Source organism: Lissotriton vulgaris, chromosome 5 (assembly GCF_964263255.1).
Source record: "Lissotriton vulgaris chromosome 5, aLisVul1.2, whole genome shotgun sequence".
NCBI lineage: Eukaryota > Metazoa > Chordata > Amphibia > Caudata > Salamandridae > Lissotriton > Lissotriton vulgaris.
In genome coordinates this window covers 778,567,233-778,582,041 of record NC_141693.1, presented here as the reverse complement: position 1 = coordinate 778,582,041, position 14,809 = coordinate 778,567,233, and the positions used below count along the sequence as shown (strand labels likewise).

General features: G+C 42.8%; 1 protein-coding gene across 3 annotated transcripts in view; it reads left to right on the top strand.

The window, feature by feature from the left end:
• Positions 1 to 1,278: 1,278 nt before the first annotated feature.
• Positions 1,279 to 14,809, top strand: part of HIF1AN (hypoxia inducible factor 1 subunit alpha inhibitor) — a 170,364-nt gene continuing 156,833 nt past the window's right edge. Inside the window, exon 1 of one of the 3 annotated variants that reach the window (XM_086922245.1) lies at positions 1,279 to 1,635. In XM_086922245.1, coding sequence (XP_086778371.1) covers positions 1,414 to 1,635 — 222 coding nt within the window. In that variant the 5' untranslated portion in view covers positions 1,279 to 1,413. Of the gene's footprint in view, positions 1,636 to 2,182; positions 2,320 to 14,809 lie in introns of those variants that run through there. The other 2 variants (XR_015295931.1, XM_086922246.1) reach the window with 2 other exon arrangements.

The following is a 14,809-nucleotide window of genomic DNA, read 5'->3' as shown; positions in this document are numbered from 1 at the left end:
GAGGTAATGGTCATAAAAGAAACACCAAAGTCAAAATCTCTTCAGCTGCTACACAATCCTCAGTCAGGGATCAGACCACAAGCAAGTTCAGAGACAACGTTGATCAACATAAAAGAGGATCTTCTGGCAGCCTTTGATAATTCCACGTCCTGTATTCTTGATCCACCTTGACCTCCAGCGAACCCCCTACTCATTGCAGGCTGCGAGCGAGGCGCCTCTGGAAAAGCATACCGGGTCTCGAGGCGGGTGCAATATTTCCACAACCAGACCAAACCCTGAGTCAAACTTCAATCGGGAGTCCCCGGAGAGAGCACGCCGCCTCTGGAGCGCTCCGAAGCCTCCAGTGTGCACTGGGGCCCCACGCGGAGGACGTCAGGACCCTTGAAATCACGGGTGTCCACAGAAGCACAGAGTCCGGTCCAAACTGAGCCCAGCGCACTGCGTCCACCCTCCGCCGACTGAGCGGATCCCACCTCCACCTGCAGGGCGGGCGCTCCGGGCAATAAATAACACATTAGTTCAATTTCAGCAGGTCAAACTTGTCGAACTTTAACATGGGTAAACATACGGTACTTACTGTATCATGTGAATTCTGGTGGATTAAACTAAAAAAATCCACGTTATTACCCATAAACTCATTATAGGTGTTATTTATCACACCTGAAAAATAACGTACCCCTGTGATTGTTATTTATCAGGGACAAAAAATAATGCCTAGTAATCGGGCTCTATGTCTTTTTCCTTCTCTATTCCTCTCCTGTACCGAGTTAAAATCTTATGATGAAAAATAAGTCTCAGTCCTCAAAAAAGAGTATTCGTGAGCACCAACACCCACCGACTCACATTTGAATGCATTTTTTTTATTTGCGTTAAATTCATTTATGACTTGCTCGCAGAACCGTGTGTGTGTGTGTGCAAATTCTGGAGTACTGTTAGATCAATCGAGACAGAGATTTATGAAAAGCGAAAGCTTGAGCACTGAAGTTAGAACTGTGTAGAAATTGTTTATTCCTCGATGTAGAAATGGTTTATTCCTACCTCGACCTTTTCTAAAGTTCACACATCGACCTTTCCAAAGAGCACTGCACTCTATAGAGATTCCCGTACCTTTTAGGCTGGCAGTTTGTGCATGTAGTATTTACTCCTTGTTTGGGTGCAGACGTGCAGGAGCTCGCTCTATACGTAGCCGTATCTGGTATGAAACCTTGTACTACCCCGCCGGTCCGCGGGAGGGCACTGCAGCAGTTCTGTCTGCCGTGCGGTCCTTTCTTTCCACATGTTTTGTCTGTGCCTGGTCAGACTCCTGGTGTTCATGCAGTCGCCGCCGCTGTCAGTGTGCCTAGCTCCAGCGCGAGGAGCGGCTTCGGCCTCTCCGGTCCCCGGAACCGGCGGGAGCTGTCAGAAGTGCCTGCGATGGCGGAGGCCGGGGGCGGGAAGGAGGAAGGGGCCGGGAAGGAGGAAGGGGCCGGAGCTGATTTGGGAGGCGAAGGAACTGGGAGCAACGATAATTTAGAGCTCGAGTCTCAGGTTCCCGGCTGGAGGCAGAGCCAGTTTCGACCTTACCCGTTCCAGACCCGGCCCATTCCGAGGCTGCGGCACGGAGACCCGCTGGCCGAGAGCCTCATCGACTGCGAGGTGAGAGCATGGCACAGCGGGCCTGGATGGGGTCTGGACATGAAGTGTAGGGAGAAAAAGAAGATTCGACAGTCAGGACGGGAGGAAATTCAGAGCTTGCCTTATGTTCCCGAGAGATGCACGAACATTGGAAGAGTGCTGGATAAAGTTACATAGGGACTGTGGAATGATGGTTAAGGCACGCACATCGGTGTAAAATGCAGGGCCAGGGATCCAGGTGGTGAGGGGAGACTGAGCTCGGGCAGCAAGGCAGTGCACCTGCTAAGGCAGGGAATCTTTACACTCTAGGTTGCGAGCAGGACTATGGTTCCAAGTGCGAGAGAGTGTGCTGGCAGCAGGGCTGCCAGCCAAGACAGCTCTGTGAGTGAGGGGGAAACAAGGGAACCCATTGCGAAAAGCTACAAGTAGCATGAAAGGGTGTGTATTTATGAAAACATCCCGCACAGCAATGTTATGTCTATCACATGCAGGAGCGGGAAGAGACAGCGCACACTCTTTCGATAGCTGGATAAAATTGTTCCTAAAATGTAGTAAATAATAATTTACAAGAAACTGGTCACATATATTGTCGTGGTCATTCGTACAGGTTGAGAGCAAGAAGGCTATTTCCAGGGCCACTGGAATAATGCAGCAAGGGAGGACCAAATTATGCTGCAAGAAAATGCAAAGTATGTGACCAATGAGGTACATTTTGTGATAGTTTCAGTTCAGTATTGTTATTTTTAAACATGTAAACAACACTGTACAAAAGTTTTACTTTATCAGTACTAGTTTATCACCAAAATACAGCAATATGCAACTGAAAGATGAACAGTCAACTTTTAATGAGTGCCTTCCTCTGCACAGCAATAAGCATACGTAACTGCATTTTTAGTAACATTTGGTACACTTGTGCTACAATTTTTTTTTTTTGTAGAAATCTGCAAATTATGTAGCATTTGGCAAATGCTGCACATCAGTATTATGTGAAAAATGCCCTGGCCGCAGAATCGCATTATGCCAGGGGTCCTGGTTATTTCTGACACGCAATATCTGCCACTTTAGAGGCTCTGCATACTTCCAAAACCATCAAAAAGACGTGCCCGTGGGGTAATACACAGCCACGTTTTAACATTACCATGCACTGTTTTTAGGTTCTGTTTTTTATTATGACTTGGGAGTTATAATCTGAACAGGGGTGTGCTCTGGGGTTGGTATACCTGGTTGGGTGATTATTTAATCTGGCAGTTGTTCTCTAGCAGATTTACCTGGCTACATATAGGGGAAAATAGCGGGTGCAGATTTTTGTGCAAACCATGCATAGTCCTCAAGTTGTATATCATTTCTGCGGCCCAAGTTTAGAATAGGCTGTTTTAACCGCACCTGAGCATACATCGTCCTGCAGCCTTGGTATTTACTGGTTGCTGCGGCTGGCCCCCCTCTTTAAGACTTGATCTGTATCAGGTTCTTAAGCGGGTTTTACATATCCGCTAGGAATAACTTTATTGCAAATGATACTACACGTTTTCTGCGTCCATTTGGTTTCCAGCAGGTCTTTGCCGGCAGGAAACATTAATGGTATTTACATGATAAAATACGGGAGTACTGGATCATTGGTCCAGTTAGTACTCCAACATTATAACTCTGCAGCAGTGGGAGAGCAGTTAAGTAATAGGATTACCGCTCCTTTACTTATGTGTTTGAGTCTATGGACAAATCTATGCCTTCTGTTACTAATAACTACTTAAACATTTATGGTCACAAACAATGATATTGAATTAATATACAGTTTGGTAGATAAAAATGTCCTGAAAGATTTCTAGTTGTAAAAATGTCTAATATGTCAGGCTAATTTTATATATTGAATGAACACTACAGCAATCTACCAGGTGTATGTGTATATGTATTGCTTGTATGTATGTGGGCTGCTACTTTCTTTGCTCTTGTTAGCTGATATCATTGTTATATTCATGAAGAAGGATCATATTATATAATTTTCAGCTCTTGGTATAATATCTGGGATTCTAATTTTATATTTCAAGACGTTTTTTGTATGTGAAAGAAAGTCACTGCAACTTGCTGCAGTGCTGCCAGTTAAACATTTTCACTGAAAATGCTGACCTTGTCTTGAGAAATAGGTTACTTTTGAGCTTGCCCATGGAGGAAGGGGAAATATTTTCACACGTGTAAGATGTGAATGGGTTCAAAGTGTGGTTTGGTGGTGAGGGCATGTGGTAGAGGATGGGTAAGAGTACAATTGGAGTCGGATTACAATGGAATAGGGCAGTGTGGGTTAACAGTGGAGCCAAGGAGTGAAGGGATCTCCCTTTAAAATGCTTTGGAATTGAATTTTGATATAGAATTTTTCTTTTGGTTTGCCAGGTTATTTCCATTGGCCTGATTCAGCATTCTGCTGTTATTTGAAGGCATTTGGAAAGTAGATGTGCGGTTCGGTAAGGGAAATGGGACATTTAGAAAAGGAGACTTGAATTGAAATTAAAAATTTGACCCAGGTGGCGAGAAATACTGCGGAACAGTCCCTCTGCAAAAACATTCTTATATGCAACTGGCAATCATGCCTCAGGAAGAGTCATTGTTATACATGATTCTTCTGCTAGCAAGAGAGAGCACAGTAAAACGCCCCCCCCCCACCCCGCAATCCGATTTTTGTACTTGATGAATAACAGATTCATTTCTCCAGTTTGCTTCAACTTGTGGCGTGGCACTTGGGTGAGCTAAGCATTATCAGTGTGTGTTTTTTTTTTCTTTCGATAGCTTATGGTTGGCGAAAATCAACCATGTATTCTATAATCGCTCTACAGGTGGCATTTGTGTAATGCAAGCATATCGTTCTTTGTTTACTAGGTAGTCGCCATCCATTCTGCAGCTGCATTCGTATCCCATCACCTCAGAAGTAACATTTTTTTATTATGTGCTAAATAACTGCAGTCTCGCTCATCTGCCATATTCACTATTCCTTTGCCTATCCACCTCTTTTACCTGGCTATCTCCTCCTGTTTGCCCCATCAATCTACTCTCACTCGCTTATATACATACTGTCCCAAATAGTATTCCAGAACTGAACACAACATTCATAGTACGGTTGTAGAAGTAGACGCTAAACTCCAGATGTAGGTAATATGTCAAAGGTAGACTTTTGAGCTAACAAAAAAAAACTACGATAAAGGTGGCCCGCTGAACTGGATACATAAAAGGAATCGTAAGTGAACATGGTGCCTTTTGAGAAAGTTCCATTAACAACACACAATACTGTGGATAATTGCTTCCTCTATTTGATTTTTATTTCTACTTTTGCAGAAAAAATTTATAATTTCTCGCCATACAGTCTTGTCTTATGTGTTTATCCACTTCTAGACCATCTGGCATGAGAACTCAGAGATTCTCATTGACCAAGATATTGCACTGACAATGCTGCTTCTGTCTCTTTTTAAATCACTTTTTATTACTTACTATTTCTTTTCATTCTTTGCTTTATTTTCCTACCCTCCACTCTCTTTTCCTTATTTTCCCTCTCTCTGTGGATGCCGGCAGTTCCACATCATAGGCATTTATTATGAATTGTATGCAAGGGGAGTTCGCACTTGAGTAACTGTTCTGTGTCTGAATAAGTGTGCACTTCTGCCTGCCATTCCTGTGCTGCCCAAATTGTACGCATTCGGCTTTTTATAAACTATTTCTGTACAATCTTGGGCTGCTGCTATCACAACCTGCCTTTTACCTGTTCGTGCTGCCCTTATTTTGCATGTTAGTTAAGCTTGCTGAAAACCTTCTCAGTGGAGATGAATCAAAATGATTGAAATTGGCAATGCCTGTTGGTTAGTGCTTCCCTTAAATTTAGATCTGACTGTCACTCGAATAGCTTGTCCACGACTTTTCTTAGTGGTGTGTAATGCCACATCGTAATTGCCTCTATCATGGTAACTAACGGCAGAGACTGACTATGAGAGCTGTGCCTCCCGGGCGCGGACTGAGTATTACAAAATTCATTTTTTGTTTGCAGTTTCTACGCGTTGGCTCAAAACGTGGTCGAATATGTTATTGGTCCAAAATTGGCTTATTGGAGAGCTAATCTGTTGGCATTTAACGGGCACCTCTTGGCAAGTCCCATAAACGTAAAAGTTTGTATGTGAGTTAAGAATTTAACAAGGGTGTTAAGTAAGCTAAGCCTAGGCAAAATTGAAATTCCGTTGGCGAAATTCCTGAATTTTGCATTACGCGAAATAGGCAAAACTTCTCAATTTTGCATTATGCCATTTTGTGTCATTTTCACATACAGGAGACAATTGTGACCCAAAAATGTATCGCAGAGACCTTTTCTTTCCTGGCCACTCTTTTCCTTAAGTAAACAAGGGTATTTTCTACATATAATGATACTACATGGATGTTGTCCCGTACAACTTTCCCCCATTGCTATTCTAGCATTCAGTCTATATGCCGACTCTAATGCGTGTGGATTGTGGGTTTATACTTGAACTGAGCCAAAAGGCAGCACAGAAGAACCTGATGATAACCTCTCCTTTAGGATCATCCTTTATAATATCTATATCACCCATTAGCTGATCCCCCTCTGGCCTTTTTAGTTTTGAGGTATTTTCATATGCAGATGACGCACAACGTACTGGGTCCTTCTTCAGCAGCAAATTTCAAAACATTTACATCTGTAGGACTGAGGTTGTGAATTGGATGACCATTAAATTGAGACAAGAGGGAAAGTCTATTCAGGAACAATCCGCTTTTCTGGTTGCCCAGCCGTTGGTCAACCTAAGCTAGTGTAGCTCCCTGTGCCTTTATCTTCTGTCAAGAATCTTGAGTTCTGGTTTGATAGTAAACTCTGATTTTATAATCTGGAGGTCGTACTATAAATTGTGACCTGGGGGCACAAAGACTGTGTGCACACTCTTTGTGTGCCTCCTTTGTGCGCCCCAAGGTGGAATGGTATTGCAGGAGGTTCCGCAGACATATGCGAAGTTCCCTTCTGTAATACTGATAGCTCTGGCACCAGTGCTATCATGAGTGGGCATTTCTTCATTTGCATGGGGGAAAGGCCCCATGCAAATAAGGGGTCATTTTACCTCCGCCCCTGTGCTGTATTATAGACACAGGAGCAGATGCAAACAGACCCTTTGAGACGCAATCACAGTGCGCCACAAATAGGTGGCTTACTGGCAGTGCGCCTCTTGAAGACCGCCCTTTGGAAGGAAGACATGGGGTTGCATGGATGCCCCCAAGACATCCCCCTGCAAGTGGGTGCAGTCAGTCAATCACTACACCTGTCTACAAAGGGATTTCTTTCCCATCTTCAGGAGGTTTGCTGCCTGCACTGAGAAACGTAGAGCAGCCTTGAAAGTACGCTGTAGCGCAAATTGGGGCCGTGCACACTTTCCCTGCTATAGCCCCAAATCTCAAAAGTCTCTACCAGGTGCTTCTTTCTCCCTGCTTCGATCCCACACCAAAGTATTGCCTTTCCTGCCCGTCTCCCCTATTTAAGTCCTGCCTGCACTAGACTTAACTAAATTCCTTTCCCATCATCTCCCGGTAATTCAAAGTGGTGGACTTCTCCTCCGTATCCCCCTGTAGAGTGGGTTGTGTCTGCAGATTCTACAGATGAGTCACTGAGTCTTTGTCTGAAGTAAAATTCCTTATTCTTGGAATAAGGACCTATGACACTGGAGACATCCAGATGGCTCGGAGGACTGGCAAGGAGTGACATCTAGAAGTTCTCAGAACCATACTATAAGTTCCAAATAGAATACAGAAAGCAGATCAAAGAAATACAAGTAGAATATAAGGCATTGCGTCAAAATAAATAAGATAAATTGCGAAACCATAAAAATACATAAGAATGCACTTGCTACAACCCCTTCATTATTCAGTCTCTGGTCAGCTGACTGACTTCCACTGACTGTCCATTGTGAACCGTTCGAGTTCCTAAGCCATCTGCGTGTTGTATAGAGCCTTACACAATGGAGGTCTCAAGTAAATCCGTTACCTGGTTAATCACTAAGTACCTACCTGCAGTCTTCCCTCTGTTCAGTACAATTTGGCCACTACTGTGACAAGAATGTCGGTCAAGGAAGCCTCTCTTAACTTCTTGTCACCTAGGCTTTGGAACATCTATACATTAGATATTAGTCTTTATTGTTTCAAAGCAATTTGCAAAACCTAGTTGAAGTAATCCTTCCCTTCTCCTTCCAGTAGTTTAGTGCCGGACGCCCCACTGTAGAGCAACTGTATACAACATAGTAATTATAGTAGCTAACTTCTCCGAGCCCTCAGCAGTACAAAACTAGCACTGTTTAAACCAAATTACAAAATGCAATCTCAATCCACTGTCGGAGCAGAACCTACATTTGCTGACTAACAGTCTAATACAAAATTGGACCTGCAGATTGTAAAGTTCACCGAAGTTCAACATGGGTCTCGCCAGAAAAAAATAAACTGCTGGGCGGCAGAGGTTTTCCAAGCCATGCTGAGGGCTTTAGTCTTTCGTAGTGTATGCTTTGGCAGTGTATGCTTGCCGTGAACTTTAACCGCATCAGAGGGCATTGGTCGCATCCTGACAGAATTATTCTGGCATCCATAGGATGGTGTGACCCAAGTGTTAGTACGTTTAATATGGTTTGTTTCTAATGTAATACGTAAATGGTGTCATGAAATTTTGTTAAATTCGTTTGCTTTTCTGTTATTTGATTGCATCATTTCCCTTAAGTGTAATCAATTTTGTTATATTTGATAACTTTTGACGTGGTCCTGAATGATCGCTAAGAATAATGTAACTAAAGAGAAAATTAAAATATCCATATATTTCCTGAGGAACGTGACTGCAGTTGCGTGTCACTTACGAACTCTTCAAGTTTTTTTTAATTATGTTCCAACACTCCAACGTGATCCACATAAAAACGCATATAAAAATTGTACATGTACTTATAGTACGTGATACATAGGGAAACCAATCCACATTAAAGCAACCAGACTGTAACAACAATAAGATAAATACAAATTTTTAACACTTAAACGTTAAAAATTTTATAACTTAGTATTTCATTAGGAGGTACATAAAGTAACTAAATTACTTTCTAGCCCGATCATATAGATAACTGCAAAAATATGGTCAGTGCGAACATTATATATCCAAACATTTCATGAGAAGGCGCATAAAATGGCTATAGTGCTTCCAAGCCTGATAATGTAGATAACTGAAATTATATGATCAGTACAAATAAAAAAAAACACTTTAAGCTACACATTCTATAGAAAAAGATTTAATTAGGATGTAATGTAAAATGACTGTGGTACTTCCGATACCGAATGTATAGATAACTATAGTCATATGGGCCTCTACATTTTTTACGATATAATAGAAGAGTGGGACAAACAAAAAGAACATGGTTATGGTCTTGAATCCCGTTACGACATAAATTAAACTCAAAGGAAGTTTCATGCCATTTGGTCATGAGAGGTTTAAGTGGAAGCATACCCAATCTCCGCAATATCCAAACGCATCTCAGCCCGTGAGGCAAATTCCAATGAATATATGGTTGCACTCTGTTTGCTGTAATGGAGTCCGTTATATACAGAAAAACTCTTATTTATTTATTTTTTTTAAAGGCACTCCTCCAGATGAAAGCAAATCGCCCAGGTAGCCTGTTTAGGCTAACTTTTAATTGTGTTGCAGTTAGAGTAAGGATCAGTTTCTGATCTAATTGTAACTGATCAACAGCGGAGAGAACATTTCTATACTAATGACCTTTTTTTATTCTAGAATTTTTCTTCATAATGACCTTAATGAGTCTGCATCGCTCCTTGCTACGCAGGCAACCCAGCGTACCACCGCAGCCAGGCCCCAGACATAGGCACTTCTTAAATCCATTTCCAACCTTACGCCAGCCACTGAAATAGGGGAGTTAAGAGAAGAGATATTTCGTAGGGTTCAGCCTTCCATCACATTTAGGATGCACCATTTGCCTACTCCGATCAACTCCAGGCAATAAATCAGTAAGGCAGGGAATTTCGCACGATAAACCTCCAGGAGGTATGAGCAGTGTCTTATACCAGTTGCCCTATAAAGGGCGCGCATTCTTCGGCCAGGGACTGAGCTTTACTCTTATTATTCTCAATATGGGCCTTATTACTAAGATTACCACACATTATCTTACCCAGAAACGTAGAAGAGTTTATGAATTTTAACTTATGGGAGCCCAACGACCAGGAAAAGGTAGCATATCTGGGTTTCCTCTTACCATGGAAAGACATGATTTTACTTTTTGAGATATTAATCTTTAAGTGATGAATATCCATCTTTTTGTAAAGCCTGCAGAACACTATTTAGGCCTTTAGGAGTAAGGTCCAAGATTATTATATTGTCTGCATATAGTTGACAGGACATTGGTTTACTGCTAACGGACGGCGCTATACCCTAACACTGTGATAAGCAAACTGGGAGGTCCGAGATACATAGCGAAAAGAGTATCGGGACTAGGAGGCACCCTGGTTTTTAAACCATTTAGAGTTGGTATTTTAGCTGAGAGGCCCGATCACCCCCTAGAAGTTCTCTACACCAGTTAACGGAATAGAGTGCTATAACTAATTCGAACAGGATGCCTGGCATACCCTGCCTTATGAGTTTCCTACTCAGAGGTTGACTCTATCAAATGCTATGGAAAAAAATTGTAAAGGCAGCATAGTTCACTCCTCCTCTTACCCTTGCATATTTCTCATTAATCAGCTCAAGAGCTGCTACATTGTCTGTCGTGCCATGATTCCTCCGAAACCGAGTTTGCTACATAGGTATTATATTATTGTCATCTGTCCACACACTTAACTGAGTAATGTAAGCATTTTGTAAAAACATTGCCCCCCTGCATCTAGTAGGGCTATCTTTCGGTAGTTCCCTGGCAGTTTTCCATCCTCCTTCTTAAATAGCGGTACTAGGATACTCCCCCTCCAGGAGAAGGGGACTCTCCTATGCTTATAGCAACTTCTAAAAACTGGATACAGTATTTTACTCCAGAGAGGTGGTTCTTGTTTTATAACCGAGATTGGGTCTTCATCTTGACCCATCGCGCCAGTTGTACGCATCCCTCTATGTAACTGAAGGAGGATCATGAGCATGTATGTCCACTTCTAATTTGACACATTCAACCTCCTCTCCATTTGCCACATGCAAACTTGTAATAAAGTTAATCCAGCTGACCTTCTCAATGGACGAGGGAAGCAATCTAACTCTTGACCCACAGCCTCCGTGCAGAATCCAAAAAGACCTTGTCTATCCCTTAACGCTGCCCCTCTCAGATCTACCCATGGCCAGTCATATTCCTCTCTTTTGAGGCAAACCTTAAGCCTACTCCTTCTCCTCTTTAATAGCGACACCATAGAATCCCACTCATGGGAATATACCACATGTTTTTTCCTAACTAGGGCATTTATTTCTCTATTTAGCAAGAGAATAGGCTTAAAGTTACTCTTTGTTGATTTTCGATTAACCTTTTCTATTAGCTGCTTCATTAATATGGAAACACTTTTCAGTTCATCACCACCCAGACATTTACATTATCGAGTGTGGTTTCTAATATGCCCTTTAACTCAGTGGTCCTTCTATAGTCCCACCGTTTCCTTCAAGTTTTTTTGTCAAATTTGGATGAAGATCGATCATATCTCCAGGAACAGGTAGAGGACATACTTAAGCCCAGGTAGAAGATAAGAAAACTATGATCACTAATGGGGGTATCCACTACCTTTAAATCACCAAATAAATGGTAAGAAGATCAGCAAACCACTGCAAAAATCTAAGATTGTACCTCCCCATGAAGATTTACATAAGGATTGTGCGGCGGAGTCTAAGGGGTGTCTCCCATTTTTGATATTCTAATCATTACTTTTCAATTGATCATATATAAGCGACCCTCTCTTATCAGTTCTTAAGTTTGGAGGCAAGGCAATTGGGGGTGGGATTCGCAGAGCCTCTTTTTCAGCGTCACAAAATTGGTTCAGAGCTTAATTGGATATTTTAGCAATTTAGATCCCCATACCAAATTTACACGGGGAACCTGGTCCCTGTCCTGACATTTTTTGATAAAGAAAAAAAAGTATGCATAAGAGCATCATAGGATTCATCAGACAGAGTATAAGCATTTACAAATAAATAAGTTGTGCCTTGCTCCCCGCCAGGATGGAGCACAGTTACTGTCTTAAATAAATTAGAGGAATCTTTGTAGCAGTCATACTTCCATTTGAATCTATTGGACAGGAGAAATGCTACTCCCACCATTAGCGTGTCCCCTCCTAGAGAGTCTAGTTTTACAGTCTAGAGTAAAATAGTCACACTGAAATTCCCTATCAACACATGTCTCTTGGAGGCAGATCACATCCGCTTTTAGAGAGCTTCGGAATTGTGGTTTCTCCCTACTATTGTTACTACTGCTGCGTTCCAGAAGACCATCTTTAGCTCATTGCTAATTATGGGGCAGCAAAGGGCGTTTGGTCACACATGCACCATTTAGAACACTAGGCAACACATTCCATCTTAGTTTTTTATCGGGTACACTTTGGTCAAAGATTGTTATGGGTTCCCTGTATGCCACCTGTCTACCATGTTTTTCCTAGGTGATCTTGCAGCCCCTGAACATCAACTATCGGAGCACCCCAAGGAGGCGACTGGGAATATGATTCCCCCCTTACCCCACCGCACTCTTTACCCTGGCATTGGTTCATGCTTGCTTCCAAACCTTCCCTCTCTTCCAACACAGGTCGGATATCAATACCTCTACATTGCAAACTTTCAGAGTTTTGCAGTCGTTTTTACAATGATTTTGTATTAAAAAGACACTCTAGATGTGGCTCTTACCCCTGTGTGTAGTAAAGAGACCAAAGTAATATCTCTGCTTTGAATTCAATTTAAAGACTCAATGCCCATGAAGCAAGCAAGTAGAGCAGACCTATTTAAAATTAGATCACAATCAAAGGGTGAGATGAAGTCCAATATATATGCGTCACTATTACACAACTTATGGTCTTTGTCTTCAGGATTAGACAATCCACCGTACCTTTCTTCATACTTGAGTCCACAAAGGGATGGTCATTGGATTCAGAGAAGACTAAATGGAAGATGACTGACCAGCTAGGAACGCTGCCATTGTCCCCTCTGTACTCCTCTCGATTGGCGAACTTGAAGTCTCATATTGAGGGGTCCCCCACAAGGGAATACGATTTCAAAATATGCTTCGACTCTTGTGGCCTTGGTAACTGTTTCGGGCTTTGGGAGAGATCTACTCCCTCGCTGAAAAGCAGTTTTCTGCGCTTTTTCTTTGTGATCCTTCGGTTAAAGATTTCCTTCCATCTCAGTTTTTTTAGTTGCCTATCGATTTTACCTGGACAGGGCACAGCTCACCCACATTTGTGTCCAGCTTAGGGCGAGATGTAAGACTAGGAACCCCTTTCTTTTTTTTATGTTCAGTATTTACTCAGTAACCACTCTAGGTGCAGGGGAGTAGCCGTATCCATATCAAGATATATCTTATAGAACATGTTGGCATTTCCACCATGTGGGATTCTTTGAAGATGGTTCTACAGTTCGATTTTCCTGCTTGAGAACCAAAGATGATTTTGTGTCCATATATTTTTGCTGGCCTCTTTTGCGATTGTCGATAAGAACTCTGGTGAAACTGTTTGGCCGGGGCCCTTTGTCTTATCTTTCTCTATGTCAGTAAATTCCCTCAGTATCACTGTCACTGTATCACGGATGGTATCCGACCCCCTTACAAATATTCCTGCAGATTTAAGATTAAGGTTGAGAGCCTCTCGAAGCAAAGTAGGGTGGTCAGAACTTTACCTAGCGGTCCTTAGGGAGACAGCCTATTGTCGATTACTTCCAGATCTGGTGTCTCTGATAATTGTGATAGTAAAGGGGAGTGCTTTGAGGGTGCACTACTAAATAGTTGCAGACCAGAAGGTAGTGTCGGAGGCAGAGAAGCCAATGGCTGTAATTTGTCTTTCTTTTTGCCCATATTTCCTACATAGTTCTACAAGTATATCTGGTATCGCAAAGTCTTCATCCAAGGTGCCAATGGCTACCCTTTGAGAAGGATCCCCCTGGCATAATATTGCTGTTTTGTCCACTATGGGAAGAGCTGTTGGTGGTTTATGTGAGTCCAGGCCCAGAGAGGAGGATACTTAAGGGGGGTGGGGGAGGCGCGCCTAATCTGCACTATGCAAGCCCAAATCTTTTCTTTTCTTGAGCAATGTTCCTCATAAAATGTTAGTTTATTCTCCTCCTGGGGCGTTGGTTTTGGGGTGGCCATCTCGGGATTAGAGGCGTTCAAGCATTATTGGCCTTAAGGTGCCCCGTTTGGGTCCAGGGTGGGATCGAGAGAGAGCGAGCGAGAGATTCTTGCCTTTTAGTGCAATGACTAGGGTATCTCTGTTTCATAGCTTATTAGCTTTCGCTTTTGCCCATGTCGTCCCAATTAACAGTCTCCTGGATCTCAGATTTTTTGCTGACATTACACTGTGCTCTTCCAGTACCTTATTTCACAGGATTTACAGACCTGCTTCTTGTATTTGATAGAATAACTAGCCCACAAGGTCCCTTTGGGGTTAATTCCTCATACTGTATCGGGCAGGAAAGTGTCCTACCCAATCGTGATCAGGCTGCTTCTGTTTGTTTCAACTTGCTCCCTCCAGCTATCCTCAGGTGCACTTTGCTGCTTTGCCGGAAATTAAATACGCTTCTAAGGGGAGCGCACTCCCCTATGTATTGCCTCGCTCAATGTGTGTCTCACACCACCCTCCCAGTACGCGTGCCCACAGATCAAAGGCTATAGTGGCCCCAACAACTGAGGTGAGTAGCTAGTTCCTTTCACTTCTTTGTAGATGGGGCCAATTCATACAATTGTATCAGGCAGCTCCTTGTGGAACTAGATGAGTATGAGGCACAGAGCAATTTACAGGCAGTATTGGCTCCTTTATAAATATCAGCCAGAAGAGGGAGCGGCATGGGGGGGGCGTGAGGCAACAAGCTGCATCGCAACATAAAGCGTCCGCCTCTGCTACCTACGCGTTCACCCCACTGGTGTGGCCCTACCCTTCTGGGGGATTTAGGCCGAATGACTGGTTCCACTTATTCCATGACCTCACGGAGCACTCCTCCCAGCGTTCCTCATGCAAGCACCTCAATATA